General features: G+C 38.8%; 1 protein-coding gene across 1 annotated transcript in view; it reads right to left on the bottom strand.

The window, feature by feature from the left end:
- Positions 1-18,154, bottom strand: part of GLRA2 (glycine receptor alpha 2) — a 188,106-nt gene extending 169,952 nt beyond the window's left edge. The window contains exons 1-2 of the mRNA XM_007466340.1: positions 18,087-18,154; positions 15,804-15,937 (exon numbers count right to left, since the gene is read on the bottom strand). Of these exons, the coding sequence (XP_007466402.1) occupies positions 15,804-15,937; positions 18,087-18,154 (202 nt within the window). The remainder of the gene's footprint in view (positions 1-15,803; positions 15,938-18,086) is intronic.
- Positions 18,155-19,814: the final 1,660 nt, after the last annotated feature.

Consider the following 19,814-nt stretch of genomic DNA (forward strand, 5'->3'; position numbering starts at 1 on the left):
AAGCCTAGAGCTCCTTCTTTTTCTCTTCTGCAGATTGAGCTCTCACATGTTAAAGCCTCCAGAGAAATATAAACATTATCATTAGTTGTAGCTACCTTAGTTGGGCCTTCCAGGCTTTATAAAGATTTTTGGTCCATTGGTTCATAATCTGGGAGAACCCCGTAACTTGAGAACCACTTGGCAAGTTTTGATGAAGATGGAAGATACGGCTCAAAAGGACAATTCTAGAGGAGAATCAACCACAGGCTTGCTGGCTGGAAGGCGTTAAATGCTATAACCATGAAGTAAATCTGATATTACTTTAGCAGTTGGAAATTACTGGTAATTCAGGTATATCCAAAATTAACATTTGGGTGTATTGATTTCATTCACTAAACACTTCATGCACTGAAGAGGAGAGTTGCCTCAGGCGGGTGGATTCTCTCTGGGTAACCTTAATGCCACCATAATCCCTGCTCAGTAGTGGGCATGGAGAATAAAGCTTTTTAGACATGGGATGTTGGTCCTGAAATAGTAGCAAAGTAGAGGGGCTGGGATAGAAAGGCTGGAGGTTAGAAAGCTGGTACGTTAACAATTTGCCTTTTAATTCTCCTCTGCTTGGTGACTACGCATAATAACTGCTTGATATGTATCTATATGTGAATGAATCCACTCATCTCATTCAACATTAAACATTTATTACACTCCTACAAAGACAGGACGTACACAACAACCTGAAACTTTGAAGATAAATTAGAATCATCCTGGAATAAAAAGGGGGGACATCTATGGTAAAAATACCTTCAATAAAGTATTGCAGATCGAGAATGAGTGTCATTGTCATCATTCCCTAAATGATGGCCTACATTCCTCCCCATCTTAGGCTTTATGTATCTGGAGAGCTAGTGTTGGTCTAAGTCCTGTCGGGTAACAAGATAACTTTTTCTCCCCCCTAAGTAACAAGAGTGGTAAACAAAATTACAGCTGTTTTCCATCATGAGAAACGTGTAAGGAGTGAAATGAGATCATACATGGCAAAAGACTGTGCATTTTGAAAGAATCACAAATATTAGATAATAATTTATTATTTTAGTTCAATTGCTCACACCCACCTTTGCATTAGTACAGATTCTGTGATTAACGTTTGGTGTTACACATTTCTATATTCACCTGATACGTGTTTATTGGCTTCTACCTACCGTCAGGTGTTTGGAGGTACAGTGAAGAATGAGGTAAGTCCAATCTCTGGCCTCCTTGAACTGGTCTAGGAGGGAAAGGGACAGGGAAGCAGCCAATCACAAGAGAGCTTGTAGACGGAGCATGTAGGAGAGGATGGACTTACTGTAAGGGAAGCTTTCTAGAGGAGATGGTATTGATGCTGAAGTCTGTAGGGTGAGTAGGAATTAGGCTGGTGTAAAGGAAGGCATGGTGAAGGGAAATGAAAGTGCAAAGCACCAGAATAAAAGGTTTGAGGACAGGGGAAAAGGGCACGGAGGTTGGAACAGAGTGGGAGGGCGTGGCTGGGCACGTGGAATGGTGATGATGAAGAAGACGGTATTGATGCTCCCCCCTGAAGTTCCGTGAGTCCCACTTTACCATTTTGTGCCTCTCACCTCAGTATGCTTTTTTCTTTTTAATTGACATATAGTTGATGTAAAATATTATGTAAGTTGCAGGTGTACAATATAGGGATCCACAATTTTTAAAGGTTATACTCTGTTTATAGTTATTATCAAATGCTGGCTGTATTCCTCTTGTTGTACAATATATCCTTGTAGCTTATTTATTTTATATATAGTAGTTTGTACCTCTTAATCCCCTACCCCTGTATTGCCCCTCCCCACTTCCCTCCTCCTACTGGCAACCACGAGTTTGTTCTCTAGGTCTGTAAGTCTGCTTCGTTTTTTGTTATATTCCCTAGTTTGTTGTATTTCTTAGGTTCCACATATAAGTGATACCAAACAGTAATTGCCTTTCCCTGTCTGACTTATCTCAGTTAGCACAATACCCTCCAGGTCCATCCATGTTGCTGCAGATGGCAAAATTCCATGCTTTTGCTTCCAGTAGCCAGAACATGTGTTTTTTCACAGAGGACTGTCCCAGAGCTATTGGAGCTCACTTTACCCACCTGAGAAGAGATAGAAGCATGTGGGAATTTACTCTCCCTACCGTGCCCCCCATGCATACCTTGAGGGCCGTCTTTACCCACTAACTAAGAGAGGGGGTATGAAAAGTCAGCTCTCTTGCCTCCATTCAGACAGCTCTGGGGTGTGTCTTACACTCCAGAGTTCCCCGGAGGGGTCAGGTCGAACTCATCCACTGTTGGACTTTGCTCGAGATCACACCCTTACTGGGCCTTCCCCCCACGTCCTTCTCTGATTTCATCACTCTCTTATGTCTCCCTTGCTCACTTATCCTTAATAAATCACTTCCACACAGCACCTGCTTCTCAGAAACCCAACCTCAGACAGATGTAGTCAAAAACCTAACCGTGAAAACCCCGGTAAGCCATGTACAGGTGTATAGACTTTATCTGGAAGTGATGAGAAGTCTCAGGAGAGTTTCAGGAGTCATGAGGGGCCTAGAAATTCAAGGATACTAGTATTCGAGCTCTTCACTCCCTTGGGTGACAGCTCAGCTTGATTTTCCTGTGCATTCAGATAAAGACATAACCAATCAGGCACCCGGAGCAGCTGCACTATGGATCTTCTAAAAAAAAGCATAGGAGTTTATTTCTGATCTCAGCTTTCCTGAAGGATCTATTTATTATCCACTCTGTGTTTCTTTGCTTTCTTTCCACCTGCCACATCCCCCCTCAGAAGTCAGTAACTTTTTTCAGAGGCGTTATTCTGCAGTTTATGTGGCATTTTGCACGATGTCACTGATGGACACTTTTTGTTAAAACCCTCAACTGCTTTGCTTCTTCACTGAAGCACATAATTTATTCTGACATTTATATGGCAAGTTAGACACTGAGGGGATACCTGCTTTCTTGGGACTTTACATATGCAGTTATTATGGCACATTATTAGCACCTGCTTCCAGATTCTTATATAATAATTATGTTCTCTCAATGTATGGAGGAGTGAGAAAGGTCCCATGCTGAAGGACTCATAACAATCATGGACGCTTCACATGTTCATCCACTTCTACTGAGTTCTGCAAAGACTCCTTCGCGCAAGCTATATTGCTGTTAATTGTACAGTGACATCTCTTAAGTGAACTCAGTTGGGGCAAGTGGGTACTATAGCAGACTTTTCACGCAGGGGCTCACAAAAGCCCAGTTTCCAGTAGGAGGAAAATAAAAAATGTGCCTGTGATTACGCTATTTGCAGAGTCTTGTTGACAAGTAGAAATGCGGATTTTTTTCTTTGAGATAAGTGTGTTCTCTTGCTGAGGAAATCCTTTTTTTAATGGGCCTTGGGATATTTGCCCCAAGTCAGAAATGTATCCGTTTTGCTGAAAGCCCTGCATGTTACAAACTTGGTTGGCATCATGAGATGTATGGAACAGGAAGCCGCCTGCTGAGTTTTAAGTGGGAATATTTGCTCAGAAGATTTGAATAAAGGATGAGCTTAAATGAGGCATATGTGCACGATAAACAAATGTGAATGTTGGAAATGTAGGTGCTTGGGGGAAATAAAAGGAATACGTATCCCAGACTGTGGGTAATTCCTCCTATTTTTGGAGAACTAGAGAAAACATGTCTGATAATATAGGATTAGTCTGGCAAGGGTCAGGTCACGTATGCCACTGGTCACAGAGAGGTCACTAAGTTCAGAAAATATAATAGGAATATTCCAGAGAAAATAAATACTGAAGAGCATAGCAACCTTGTTGGTAACAAGCTATGACCTCAAATTTTAGAGAGAACAAGCAGAGTGGCATTTTATCTATAAAAATCTTCCTGAAAAAAAATTTGGTGCCAGGGTTTCCTATTCACAGGCAAGGCATTGGGCCTGTGTGACATTTCTTTTCAAACAGAGACGATCTCTTCTTAAGTATTTATATTTTGAGAAGACACTATATACTTCATTTTAAAATCAAATCTCAGAAAATGCTGGGGAAACTGTTACCCTCTTATTCATATCCCATGACTTCTATAACTAAGGATTCAGCAAAGCCATCTCCCCATCTGCCACTATGATGCCACTGTCTGCCTCCTAGAAATGCAGAAGCCTCAGTGATACTGGAAGCAAATGATAACAAGGAATCTGAGTCAGGCGCCCAGGCTGTATGATACAAAGTCTGAAGACAGAGTAAGCAAACCGTGTGCGTGCTAAATCACTTCTTTATAGTTAATCTTCACTCAGTTCCTCTTCAAGGTCCAGTATATGCCAACCCTCAACTACCAGAAAAGCTTAAACATCGGTATTCCATACAGTGGAATATCAGCAACGCCAGTGCCGGATACCTTGAAGCAATGTTTCAAATAAAGGACTTGTTTGATACAGAGTGTGTAGTGGCTCCATCATCAATGTGTCTTCATCTACTGTGTGAGATATAGTTGACCCTTGAACAATGTGGGTTTGAACTATACAGGTCCACTTACATGCAAATTTTTTTCAGTAAATACCTGATAGTACTATACAATCCGCTCCATCTTTGGTTGAATGCACCCATGCAGAACTGTGAATACCAGAGGGCCCGTCGTAAAGTTATACATGCGTTTTCAATTGCTGGGATTCGGTGCCCCAACACCCACATTGTTCAAGGGTCAACTGTAAATGACGTGGATCAGAAGCCATTAAGGCTAAGGTAGCTTTAGTATTTCCCCACCCCCTACTTTGTTCTCTATATTTTACTAGGACCCTAGAGTAAGAAACGGGAAGAAAAAATCGTACTTGCTTATTTAACAAACTCAGAGAAAGTATGAAGGAAGAAATAGTAATAAAGAAGTTTTACATATAGATAACTCTTTTCCCAAGACATTTTGTGATATTTCAAAGACATTTCTCTTTCTGCATCCATCTTCATTGAAAACAATTTTCAATAGTTTTTCCTGGGAATTTATATATCTAACTATATGAAACATCCATTTTGAGCAGACCGACTTAGAATATATTTTAATACTAATAAGTGGGGAGTTCCCTGGTGGCACAGTGGTTAAGAATCCACCTGCCAGTGCAGGGGACATGGGTTCGAGCCCCGGTCTGGGAAGATCCCACATGCCGCAGAGCAACTAAGCCCGTGCACCACAACTACTGAGCCTGCGCTCTAGAGCCTGTGAGCCACAACTACTGAGCCCATGTGCCACAACTACTGAAGCCCGTGCACCTAGAGCCCATGCTCCGCAGCAAGAGAAGCCACTGCAGTGAGAAGCCCGTGCACCACAACGAAGAGCAGCCCCCACTCGATGCAACTAGAGAAAGCCCACGTGCAGCAACGAAGACCCAACGCAGCCAAAAATAAATAAATAAAATAAATTTATAAAAAAATACTAATAAGTGAAGACCTTAACCTTAAATCTACATACGTTATTTGAGATAAATATTGCATACTTTCAATTACTAAATGAAGTTTTTTTTAGTATGGATTCAAATTTTTTAAAATTTCAAGGAAGTGATGGGGAAAAACGTTCTCAACAGACAGTTGAATGGAAATGGTACGAGATTTATCCGTCCTGGAAAACTGCCCGAAAGAGAATGGCAATCCAAAAGGAAATTTTCCATACAGGCATGCAACTTTGTCATATTCTGCTAAAAAATGTCTTTAGTTCAGGGTTAAGGGTCACTTGTTTAAGTGCGTATTTGTCACTCAGCATTCAAGAATCATAAAGACTAAAACAGAAGGTGATTATCAGATCAAAGTATTTTGCTGTACTGACATGTTTTTTCTTTTGTCTTCAATGTTTGTTTTTTCAAAATGCCACTGTTTGCTTATTTATTCATGTAAATGAAGCAGGAGATAAATAGCCTGCAATAATAATCTAACTTGTAGAGTAATTCTCTTGTGGCGTCAGAATGCTACTGTTGACCATGTATCAAGATGAAAGCCACATTTACGAATGCTGGGGCCTTCCCACTCTTAGGAATGTTATCTTTCTAACAGATCATCGTATTTTATGTGTATGTAGGTTTCCCATCATCATCACCTATTTTCACAGCAAAAAAATGTTTTTAGATTTGTGGATTTTACCGAGACCACATTTTCCAAAGTGTGTTCCATGAAACACCAGTTCCCCAGAATGTTACTCATTTAAGGAATCTGTGATCTAATAAGTAGAGGATAAGCCCCTGGGTAAAAGAAGTTTTTAAAATATCTATTTATTTGTATATTTTTACTGCAGGTTTTCTCAAAACATTTTAATATGCTAATGAATATTGGGAGTCTCTTGGAGGCTGTTTTGCAGAATTTCCATTCTTTTTTTTTTTTTTTTTTTTTTTTTTTTTTTTGGGTTTGCAGTTCGCGGGCCTCTCACCGTTGCGGCCTCTCACCGTTGCGGCCTCTCCCGTTGCGGAGCACCGGACGCGCAGGCTCTGCGGCCATGGCCCGCGGGCCCAGCCGCTTCGCGGCATGTGGGATCCTCCCGGACGGGGGCACAAACCCGCGGCCCCTGCATCGGCAGGCGGACCCCCAACCACTGCGCCACCAGGGAAGCCCCTCTTGTGCAGTTTTGCCTGTGTCTTCGGTACTGTATCAAAACACCCCTGCCTGCATCGGCAGGCGGACTCTCAAGCACTGCGCCACCAGGGAAGCCCCACACATTTTAAACCTTATATCTGAGAACATCTCGTGGGACTAGCGTTTCGAGAAACATCTTTGGCCAGATGCTGAACTAAAGAAACATGGTAGCTACTTTTCCTAGAAGCAGCCTCTGTACATGAATTTGCTACCTGCGAACCTTCCAAAAACAAGACAAAAATTGTGAATGGCTGATTTCTTCAGTAATCCTCTCATAAGTTTCCAGAGTCTTCCAGAGAATAATGATCATCCTTGAAATATTGGGAGTCGAAATAAGATATCAGCAACTGCTAAGAATTCTGGATAGAATTAATAATTTCTCAGAGACCACTTCTCTAGGAAGATTGGATGCGTCCAAGGTCTTCTGTGGGTGCATCAATAATTTACAAAAGGACATACTCAAAGATGTTAGACTGTAAACACTAGAGACTATCAAAGTTGGACCTTGACATCTTGGTCCAAGTCCTTTATTTTGGAGATGACAAGAATTAGTCCCAGAGAGGTTAGGTGGCATGCTCTAGGTCACAGCTGGCAAAAGTATAGTTAAAACAAGGCCTCATGAGTCTCAGTTTAGATTTTTTTTTCTTGTAGGATCTCCCCCCGCCTTTATTTGGTAAGGCAATGCTGGCGCACACTATCTTGGGAAAAATACTATAAGGAAGATATTATTCTTCAGATACAGGAGCAAAAATGTCTCATTCTAGTCCTGTAGTTCTTAAACTATAGGGAGTAATGAAATCGTTAAAGTCAGTATTTTCAGATCCCATCATTCAGTGTTTCTGGAGAGGTAGAGCTGGAGAAATGCGGGGCCCAGATATGTGCCTTTTTAACAGGACTCAGGCTCTAAAGCAGGTATTCCGAAAAGCGTGGTTTGAGAAACACATCTGGTTGGTTGCCAGTTTAGTTTAGCATTAAATCCTAAGTCCTTTGACTTGGCGTACTGTATACAACGTTCAAGTATGAAAGACACAATTAATTCAAAGGAAAAAGTAGAATATGAGAAATTCATTGTGAGCGCTGCAGTATATGTGTAAATTATCCTGGATTGTATCTTCTAACTGGAGTTGTTACAGTGTGGTTTGCCAAATGTGTGTATCCTTCACTTTTTAGAGACTTGGAGGTTCAAAGCTAAATAAACAGACCCCTTGTTTTCTGAATACATTTGAGGCGGAGGGGCGCAAAGAATGCTATTTCTAAGAGAAAGCCTGATAAAAGAAATCTCAGCTGCCTTGTTGGGCATGAATTGGTTCTTAGAAATCAACATCTTGAAGTATTTAAATGTAAATAAATCAGAAGAAGATAGATTATATTATCGTCTACGTATACTTGGGTTTTAAAAGTGAGAGAAAAATTAGGTGGTAAAGTAGTTCTGAGGTTTTCCTAAAGTAGCAGAATTGCCACGAGTAGTAGCTGTATTTCAGGTGCAGTAATCAAACCAACCAAGGAGCGGGAAACACGCAACTCTCCCTTAGACCTGTCATTTCCTCAAAATGCACAATACCCTGCCCCTGGGCTTCATGTTCTTCTAACCCTCCCACCCAGTCCTTTTTTCTTCTAACAGTTCTACTTCAGCTCTGTATAGACAGAAGAGCACGGAGGAAAGACTGTGTCTCAGAGATGCTGCCCCAAGAGACTTGGCATTAAGTCTTGCGCTCAAATCTAAGTCCACAACCCATCCCAGCTTGGAGAGCCTGGAGGGGATTGACTGTGGGGCAAACACAACAATATCAGCAAACATATTAACATATTAAATCAGATAGAAAGGAAGCTATATTAATTATTTTCATATATTCCGCACGAAGACCTCTCCCTCCTCCCTCCCCACCCCCACCCCCGTCCATTGGTGGCACATCTTTCAGTTGTCTATTTAGGAAACAGAACTACCACGGTCCACTATCTTCCTCTCTCATCTCTGCTTTTGGAGGTATCATTTATCTATTGGGATAGTATATCCAGATGATATCCCGTTCTCACTTCCCTGCTTTCCCAAGACTGACAAAGGAAGGCTTACTAAACGGATTATCAGTCTGGGAGCTGTCTGCTCGACCAGGTTGAAGGGTGGCTTTGCTCGTATGTTGGCCTTGTGCTGATTGTCTTCCATTTGCCCCCAGAGACTCTCCTCTTTTCTGTTCTTCTCTGTGCTCTGGGAAGCTGACCTTCCGGGTTTGCGTCATTGCGCTCCCGTGCCCTCAGACTTCGAGCTGGATTTGGCCAACGAGAGGCTCCCGCAAGGAAACGGAATGCAGGAGAGTGAGGTCAGAACGTTTATTCCCTAGCTTCCTCCCTGCTAGGCCAGCACAGATTGACTCCATTGCTCCATAGATCTCATTAGGTGGCCTCTCTGTAGAGCCACTTTCTCTAGGTTCTGGCAGCTACTCCCTCCCTTGCCTCTTCAGGTCTATTGCTGGCAGTCCCAGAGTACTACATTCTCCCTTTAGGGATTGGTTTTTTCCAAACCCTCCCACACCCTGTTGGAGTGTGTCATTTCTTTCCTGCAAAGATCCTGGATGGTACAGCATTAAACTTACAAATTATGTTCCAGTTTTTACTGAAGTGAGAACTGACGTTTAAAAGCTTAAATTTCTGTTTACCACTGTATACTTAGCAAGAACATGGTGCCTGGCATATAGATACTGCTCACTACTTATTTATTAAAGGAATAAACAAATGAATTGTGTGTTTAGATTCAAATATAAAGATGGAAAACCTTTACATGTAATTGTTTGGTGCTCACATATGTGCTCCCTTGCTGCAAATTTATTCTATTGCTTTGACAATGCATGGGCAAGTGTAGCTTATTTTTCCTCAAGAAAGTATGAGCCACCTCCTGATAGAAAAAAAAGAAGAAATAGAAAAATAGAAAACAAGACTTATCCAGTCACATTCATGATAATTGCCTATTGAGTTTCCGCATTTTGACTCGATCCAGGATTTTATTTTCCCCTCTTGGATCGACAAGTTAATAAAACAGAGCCATCATTTGGTGTACTCATGTATTATACTTCCTAAAGGAGTTCTGAGTGCATAAGCCAGGGCATGAGTCAGAGAGAGTGTCCGGTTTCCCTCTCATACTTGCCCCATGACCACATTTGGTTGGCTAGCCAGGCTAGACTCCAAAATGGAAATCTAATGACTTCATTCTTACAGGTCCTGCACACTCAAGAACACCAGTTAGAGACCTAATCCTTTTGCTCAGGTCCTTCCTTTAATGGGCTTCACATGGCTAAAAGTGTCTGTAGTCAGTCACACGTGTTCAGAGTAGCCCTCTCAAGAAAGAAGTCAATGAGGAATATGCTGCATCCTACAGTTGAGACAGCCTCTTAGGTGTTAACTCCAAGGAGAACACAGCATGCTTCCAAAGACCTTGTTATGAGGCTTAATCAACCATATTTTCATTTTTAAGACCCTGTTCTAAACGTGTCTGATCCAACACACCAAGAAAAATACCCAACACCACCAAGAACAAGCTAATAACTATTTTTTCTCTAAGCCTGATAGTGCCAACTGGGCACATTATAATGTCCACTCTCTAAGTACCGAGATACCCTGATATATATGCCATTGTTTTTTTAAATGAAGTCTCAGATTATCAGCAAAATGGACTGAATTGTTCTTCAGCATGCGGAGTAACAGAAAGCACTATAGAACTCAGGATAAAATGTTTAGGCTCTTTGAATAATGAAAATTAAGGATATGAAATCACCCAGAATCAACCAAGGAACAATACATTCTCAAAAACTAAATTATGGGCTTCCATTTCCAGTGCTCTTAACCTGCCATGTTGTAGAGACTAAATGTTCTCCTTAAAATACTTATTCTAAAATAGAAAATCAATTCACGTTTGTGCAGTGACCCTTGCAACTGCACTAACTGGACAAGAAAATACATCAGAAATGACAGTCATATATCTTCCATTAAATTTAGAGCCCTTTCTAGGACCAAGCGAAATTGGTTCTATGTCTTTTACTTGGTTCATTTTAAAAATGAGTCTAAGAAAATAATCAGGGATAAGATTTGAACGGATAAAGATAATTCCTTCCCACAAATGGCTCCCTTTTTGTCTCATATTTAGGAATACGAAATAGCCCTTTCAGGTTGGAAATCTTCCCACCAGACTAATAAAGGAGAACCCGCTGAGACATGTGACATCTACATCCTGGTTACTGTGGTAGGACTCTAAAATGCTAGAACTTCTTTGACTCGTTTTTTTCCATTAAAAAAAAATTCAAACAACTTTAAGGACCCAATCACCATGAAGGCTAAGAGAATACATAGTCAGTGTCAGTTATCAAAGAGAAATAGAAGACTAGTAATAATAATTCAAATTATTTGTAATAATTTTAGTAGTTGGAAACAGATCATTCAGATGTATGATCTCATTTGATGCTCAGAACAACCCAAATGAGGTGGGCAAAGTCAGAAGAAAACCTGAGTCATGCAGAGGTGGAGACATCTTTTCTCCAAAGTGGCTGAACCAGGACATGAACCTGGGTTTTCTGGATCCAAGTCCAAGGCCCCTCCCACTCTACTACTCTGTCACCATGGAATGGAAGACGTACTCCAATAAATGAACTTATCCTTTGGAATAGACTTTACCAGAGTGTGTTAGAATGCTGTAGGTGCCTCCTTCCTGATGTTACCTCAAATCCCTGACAAGCAACTTGCAGGCCCATCGTAGCAGCCTGGTGTATACAGATGTGTTGCTTGGTATACATACAGTACACAAAAGCTAAAATAAATTGTGACACAGCCAGTGGATTTTGGATATTCAAAAATCTTCATCAACGTCATCCCTGAACAAAACTGTCATATATAAATTTCTCTTTGATACACCCAGCTTTTTCTTTCAATCATCACTTCCCCCCTTTTATCTCCTATTGTCTTATTCTATATAAAATGACTGTACCCTTTCAGGTGCCTGAAGGCTTCCACTACTTTCTGCACTCAAGTCAAATACTTCTGCAAAAAAAAAAAAAAAAAAAACTTCTGAGACTTGTAAGCATTCTGTTCTTTTTCTCAGAATCCATGGTAATATCTGATGCCCGCATCTGCCAGAGTGATCAATGAAATGATCACACTAGGGCTACATTATCACCAACTGAGAGAATCCCTCTTTCCAAGTGTCTCTGCTGGACATTTGTGCTCAAGTCACCCCTCCAGGGATTGGTAAGCACAACACATGAGCTTGAGCTCCACTTGGCTACAGACAAGAAACTTTCCAAGGGGAGAAAATGAAGACCTCTAGTTTTTTGGAAGTGGATCTGTTTCTTACTTATATCTGAAACACCTTTTGAGCTGATAACTCCTTGGAAAATAAAGGAAACCATACCGCATGCAAATGTAGGTTTTAACATCGCACATCACACTTTAAAATTTAGGTCTCCGGATATGGAAAAAAGATTAGTGTGCATGACCTGCACAAAGAAGTGGAGGGAATAATTATCTCCTGGCATTATCTATTCCAGATCCTATCCCAAAATGAATGTTCTGGTGAAATGTATTTATTCCCATTGGGATGAAACTTAGGATATAACTCTAAGTTAATTTTCTTTTCAAAGAAAATTTCATTAAAATAGATAAAAGCTTTGTTTCAAAGAGAGAGAATCAGAACTAATGCATTTTGCCCAGGTTTGAGCATTTCATTTGGCTTCTTTAAAAGCTTAATGTTTAAAGTGGCATTTTCAAGATACCATAATACTGACAAAGGAATATCTGATAGGATGATGGAATAACACCATGATGAACCAACTGACAACGAGACAAATCACCCAAGTGGGGAAGGAGGCTTCTCTGTTGACATAGAATCAACATTTACCATGGTTTCAGAAACAGGTAATTGTGAATGGACATAGGTTGTGTTTTTATCTGAACTGAGGATTTTGAAAATTTATGTTTTGACGAGGTCTGACCCAAGTCTCTATGGCTCTCATAGATGGAATGCAATTGGCAACTCTGACTCACGACTTTGTTTATACACTTGTGCTTCAGCACATCAGAAAAGCTATTTTTTCCCTATAGTTTCTAAGAATGACTCTCAATTACAGAGTCTAAGTCTGAATCATTTCTGGTTCCCTTTTCTAGCTTATATCCATCTTCCTTCTTGTGTATGTGCCCATTATGACATTTTTCAGAGCCCATCAGGGATATGGAATAGACATGAAATATTTTACTGACTTGAAAGGATGCAGGAAAAATTCCTTCCAGTAAGAAAAATTGTGCATATACATTTCTTTTCCCTTGCCAATGCATGGCAGCAAGGAAAACAGAGAAATGTGCTAATATTTAATAAGACTTCTAGAAAAGCCATAGTCTTTCTCTCAACAGCCCATATTGGGCTCTTGCTTATATACTTGTGGTCAAATTTTGCCCTTTTGTCTTCTTATTAATCACCATTATTGTTATTTTCAATATCATTGTCATCATCATCACCATGTTTATTGTTATCATAGTCAGTTTGGTTTTTGGCATTTACAGGGAGCCTATCACTATTCCAGATACAATCACATTTCCTAATCACCTTCCATTTCCACCTACTCCATAGAATTTCTCATCGATACATTGCTAATCAACTGCAGTAAGTACTATAGTCTTCCTAGCCTCTTTGCTGTTACCAGTTCCCTATTATCTCTTTCTTTTATTTCTTTCTCAGCTAAAATCATCTTTGCTAGCCACTATGACCACTGGTTCATCCCTCAAAAGTTCCCACCCCTTCCCAATATGTCGTAATAACCTCTAATGGAATATAATCTGCAAAAAAAAACACAAAACCCTGAGTCAGTATGCTGTACACCTGAAACTATATACAATATTATATATATAAACTATATATATATAATATTATATATATATAAATAAGGTACCTCCCTGCCCTCTCAGATGCGATGTGGGGGTGAGTTGATAAAACATAAATATGCAAAAGAACTATATTAGACATATAAAGTTTCATGGGAACACCAAGGAGGAAAAATCATTTTAGTCTAAAATAATGGGGAATGTTTTACATCTAGGAAAAACCAAGATCCTCACAGTAAAGAGAATTGTGAGAGCTGTTAGGTAATTGATCTGATATAAATGGTCCATGTAAGTAAAAGTTATGAAAGAATATCAGGGTTCATTGAATCGGAGAGTTAAGGGAAGAGGGAGACAAAAGTCAGTACAGTTCATTAATGTTAGAGTCTTAAATTATATTCACCCATTTCCCTTTTATAAGTCTTTAAATCATCCTGTACTCAGGTCTTTAGGACAGATCTCAAAAACATGGCCATGCTTTGCTATGCTTGATATTCTCCTCATTTATTTATTCTTTAGAATCATGAGAAATGTTATTTCCAAAGGGTGACATCCCCAGAAGAACCAGAAAAAAAAGCTGTGTGTGGAAATTATTGCTCATTCTATGTGGTCACTTAAAGTAGCATTGGCAACATGGGTGTTTGTTTTATTACTCTTTGCACTTTTCTTCCCTTTAAAAAAATTATTTCTAGAAAATAATGAATAATAGCTGCTATTAAACAAGATGCTCATAAACTTGAAACAATTTTCCATCTCTGGTCCTTCTTTATGAAGCTTTCCGTGAATAGCTTAATAGGAAAGCGTCTCTGCTTTTGTTGGAATCCTGTAGTATTTTATCTGTACTTCCTAATGTTACTTAACCATTAACTACTTAACTATTTCTATCTAGTATTATATATTATTGTATAAGTATTCATGTAACATCTACTCTCTCCCATGAAATTTTTGATGGTAGCATCCAAACCTGTTTCAACTCTCAAGTTTTCAAAGCATGCAGTAGTTAGTATCCTTTATGTAGTTCAGACTCAAAAGTTATTGAATGGCTCAGTGAATAAATGTACAAGTGAGCAGGCCCATTGAAAAAGCTGACTCTCGAATACTTACTCATAGGATTTTATTTCAAATATTGACTTCCAGTGACCACAAAATTAATATGAAATTGGGCAAACATGAAAATTGTTTTCAGCAAGATCAAGCTTTTGAACTAAGTTCTGTTGTCTCTTTTGGAAATACTCTATAAGTCAAAAACATCTGTTTGGTCAAAATTCTGACATGTTTCTTTATGAAATGTGCCCTTAGCTGGGTATATTCAGAGGTGCAGCGTTTAAAGAAGAAAAGAATTTTGAATTTAGTTTTCATGCTCATATTTGCCAATAATAAAAATTAATCAAACCTCAAGGAAAGCAATCCAATTAAATAGCTAATAAGCAAAAACCAAAGCGATGCATGAATTATGACATAATACCTAGAATATTATAGATTCATCCTTTTATAAAATATAAGTACTTCACAATGCATTATTTTAAGTTAAATTACAAGATAAAATGCATTTATTTAAAATATGTATCTAAAAATTAAAACATCAAAAACAATTCAACTAATAAGTTCTTTCTTATTTCAGTATTTTTCTGATTCAGAGTAAAAATAAATCAAATAGATAAAAGGTGATTTCTAAAAAGTAATTTCTATTAATTACATTTTTGTAATGTTAAACATACAAAAACACCAAACTTTTTGGTTTGTTTCTAATTGAACAAAGAAAGTATCCACCATCTTTGACATACGCACTTTACAATTCTATGATCTTCTTTGTTAACTTCAGATAAATAATTTCAAATAAAGAATTAGAATGTTTAAACAAGAGGAAACCAAAACTTGGTAATATATTCAGTTAGAGCCTTTTCTCACAAGGTTTAAAAATGAGAGAGGCCTGAAAGTGTATAAAAGGGCATGTTATATATTGAGATGTAAACTTCATTTTGGGGGTACGTATTTAAAACCCAAACCAAAGATTTTGGTGTAACGATTCATACAAATCGAGTCCATCATTTGTTCTTGTATTCATTTCCAGTCCCACTCCCACTTTAGATAACATAGGAAATGTGGCAGTAATCTCTGATGTTAGTTTTCTTTGTGGAACATAACACAAATGAGGAAAGTTTTTGAAAGTGGCAAGCAACATGTAAAATTTAAGCTATTAAATCAACTAGTTCCAAAGAATGCCAAAATGAAATGAATACTATGCTTGTTGTTTTCATTTTATAATAAAAAGCCCTGAAAATTTTTTTCAGAGTGTTCAAGCATCTAGATTTCCCACAGGCTTAATTAAGGTAAGTTTCAGTGAAACCTACCTTTAAAATTTGGCCTGATTCTTGCGTCATATCCTGATGTCCTTCCCATTAATTTGTCCAAGAAATCTGAAGGAGATAGGGTCTGCGAAGGTTGTTTTCCAGACCTGGAGTCATGGTCTTTGCAGAAAGCTGCCCTAAACACATCATTAACTCTTTTAGCAACAATTACGTTCTTATCACCTGAGAACTAATGCTCACAGAATGTTTGACATCATGTTTTGTAAATATATTTGATATGTTAAGAAGAAGAAAAGGAAAATGATAAACTCTTTGGTTAACTCCCTAACTTGTACATGGTCTAGAGTTAACTTTAAGTGATGAAAGGTATAAATCCTGAGTCATATCTCCTAAGTTACCAAACTTTGCCATAAGATGTTTAAGATGATACAACATGCATAGCTTTAGGTTGTAGGTTTTACAGATATATAAAGCTGTTTCTTTCCAGTGTCATCAGAGAAATGGAGATAATTTCTAAAATTTATGTGATTGTCTTAAATTATTTCCCCATGACTTCCAAAACATTCTTCCAGCATTTCGGCCCTTAATATGCCCTCTACTTTTTATAAAAAATATATAATAAGATGGGCAGAACAAGGTAAATCATGAACTAAGTATCCCATTGCTTATTTTGTCACCTGCTAGATTCTATTCCAGCTTTCAGCTATTAATAATTTCCAATGTGTTTTCTAAAAGAAAATCTTCACTTGGAAATTTAACTTCATTTTAAAATAGGTCAACAATGAGCATGTCTGTACTTCTGTTATTTTATCAGCTGTTATTTATATATTAGCATTTAAATTGTTGACTCTCTAGTATTCATGAAAAAGAACTTCTAAAGCATTTTGTCTTTTGCATTATCAAAAACACTAAATGGTAATTGGAAAATTTCTCAGACTTCCATTTTCCTTAAAAGGCTTATAAAAAGAGCATATATGGTTTATAGTGAAATGAATTCTTTGACAATACATAGTGGTTGACTGAATGTTGATTTCTTCCATAAAGTATATATTTTACAAGCTTTCTTTTCAGTATTTTAACAAATAATATTGTTAATTCTCATCACTAGGAAAATACCACATTCTTGCCGGTTTTTCAAAGAAGTAGTATTAAATATAAGTACAAAGATGATATAAACATTTGGTAAGAGTTAAAAATTGGTACAATCACCTAGAAATACTCACATTCCCATATGCAGATTCATCTGATTAATCAAGTATTATTTGATTATAATGGTGATGGTGGTGGTGATGAAGGTGATGATGATGATGATTCTAATAAAACCCAGCCCACAGTTTTTCTTAATCATAGTAGGAGGTGTGAACCTGAAAGGAACATAGTGGGTTTTCCCAGTACTCATAGCATTATTGCTATATGTTCCATTTCTCTTGGTTCTGTGAAAAAATACCATAAAATTTGGTGAAAATTAAATGAAGAGTCCTACACTTTGTTGTATGAACATCTCTTAACTCTATCTTGTCTTAGAACCTCTTAGCCATTAGGATGGCTATTTCACTTACTGGTAATAATCTGGTATTTTGAGGTATCAATTGATTAGGCGATTTGTAAATTAAGTAGAAAATGCAAGCATGCAAATAATGATTTCTCACTTTTTAAAATTATGCATAATCCATTTCTCATGCATGCATGAACACAAAGATGTCATATTAATTCAGTTTTGATAGGCAATACATTTCTAAATATATTGAACAGTAGACTACAGTGGTAAAATGAGATTTTAAATGTTTTTGGTATTTCAAGAAATTTCCTGAACTGTAGTTCTCATAGTATGCATCTAGTTGCTGAAATACAATAGAAGTCCCAAGTTAGCTAAGAATTTGGGTTCTTTTATATTTCACATAAAATGAGCATGCTCCTGGCAAATTAATTCAATCACTTCCACCATATGAAAAGCACTGCATTCAATAACCCCTTTAAATGACTTACAGAAGAATTTGAAAGCAAAGAAGAAAAAAAAAATCACCATTATATAGAAATGTAAAGAGCATGCAACTCATCAGAGTATCTTAATATCACATTGGCTGTGAAAATACGTTGAAATGCACAGAGTGAGGTTATGCATCATAAAACTTGCCTCTGTAAAAATTTACCACCTTCCCACCATAATTAAGCTTTTTAAAAGAACAAAAGAACTCTTAACTCTCCTTTATAAAATTGACATAATGTGGTCCGGGACATAGAGAAATAGATAAAAATTGCATGACACGTTCTCTTTCAAACAGTTTTCATGTGGAAAATACCAGCATGCAAAGTCGTTTCACCTACCTGAAGTGGTTTGTCTCTAAGAAAAATGCAAACAAGGCTGTCAAAATGTTCACTAGCTGCCGGTTCATTCCTGTATCTGTGATGCTTGTGGAAAATATTCCCGAAATGATTCCAGAAAGAAGCTAGGACAAAGTATCTATTTATTGTCCAGACTCAAAATCTGGCAGGAATCTAGTTTCCTTGAAAATCAAGAAGAGATTTGGGTTTGTACAGTTTGCTGAGAAAAAACAAAAAGTGCCAGTACTGGGCCTCATGGTCAGGTCAAACGGGGGCTTAGGACCATCAGTTAACCTAGGAAAGACAAAGCCTTAGAACTGATGGATCCCCCAGCTGCTTTTCCTGAATAATAAAAATGCTGCTACCTTAATCGCATCACCATGCAAAGGGGACTGGTGACAATGCCATGCTGGAAGTCGAGTTGCTGTAGCTTTTGTTTTATGTCCTTTCTATTTAGCAAATCCCTTTTCTCTAGAAAATGTTCTCTTTTTAAAAGAAGTTGTAAACGAGGGAGAAGAAAGGACTCTGCGTGCTGGAGTGGGTAGGAAGAAGAGGGCAAAATTGCTGAAATCCTGTGCTGGAATGAGGGCTACAGAAAGACGGAGACGTGATCTTACCGAGCCTATAAATTTCAGCACTCGGACAGCTCCTAGCTCTGAAGTGCGCATGTTTCCTTTTTCAGTCGCTTGGGGCGGGGGTCGGGGAGAGGCATTCCAGAGGGGACGTTCCTGCTATTCCAAGGCAGAGTGACTGGCCGTTCCGCGCGAAGGGGTGCTGAAGGGGCGCGGTGATGACCAGGGAAGAGCAGAGGTCAGGGTAGATGGAGAGGGTGAAGAAGGCTAGGGTCTGAGCTCCTGGAAATGCGAGTCTGTCAGTGGGTGGGCGGGACGGGAGTTTGAAGCAGAAAAGAGAAGGGAAATAAGGTCTAGGCGTGGGAAAAGAAAATTGGGCGAAGCAGAGAACAGGATCTAGAGTACTGAAATTATCATAGGGGAGTGGGTAGTCTACTCGTTATCAGTGAAAGCTAGAGGCAAAAGAGGAATCCTGTGCTGAAGCGGAGGGGACATTTCATTGGCATAGAGAAGCCCATATGCAGAAAATGGCTTATGAGGATCGATAATTTAATTTAGAAGCCCTTTATACCTTCCTCGCCCCTTGAGTGTTTTCGTTTGACTTTAGCTGCCGGTTCCCAAAGGATCTCTCTACTTCTTTACTAGGGAAAGCCCCTTCTCTGAGCTTTCTTCAGCGGCTCAAAATCCTTGGGCATCCTCTTCAAGTCACGGATTTGTAGAGGAGGAAAAATACAATGGGCCGGCAGGGGGCAGTAGCAATCTTTTCTTGCCCTGGTTAAAGGTTAGAGAGTAGGGCTCGGAGTAAGAGCTGGAGCAAGGAAGGGTGAGACTGCGGGTGGAGTTTCATCTGCCCATTCCAGATGTTAATCACTAGGGAGGAGTCATGTAATAAAGTGTAAATGTTCTCCTAAATTGGCTAAAGAGACAGAAAATAGTGAAAGTTTATAAATCCTGTACAAAAGCATGACAGGTAACCTTGCTCTTTCAAATTAAACTTACAAATGTTGTTATTACTAAAAAAGAGGAAGGGTGGATAGTTCAGTGTAAGTAATTATCAGCTCTGGCAAGGGGGAATGAAAAATGCATGTTCTGCCGTGAGCTGGGTGTGTAACCTACTTTTTGTCTGTAAAATGTACCTTGTTCGTCACCTTGGCACTCC

This window comes from Lipotes vexillifer, unplaced genomic scaffold (assembly GCF_000442215.2).
Source record: "Lipotes vexillifer unplaced genomic scaffold, Lipotes_vexillifer_v1.1 scaffold169, whole genome shotgun sequence".
NCBI classification, from domain to species: Eukaryota; Metazoa; Chordata; class Mammalia; order Artiodactyla; family Lipotidae; genus Lipotes; species Lipotes vexillifer.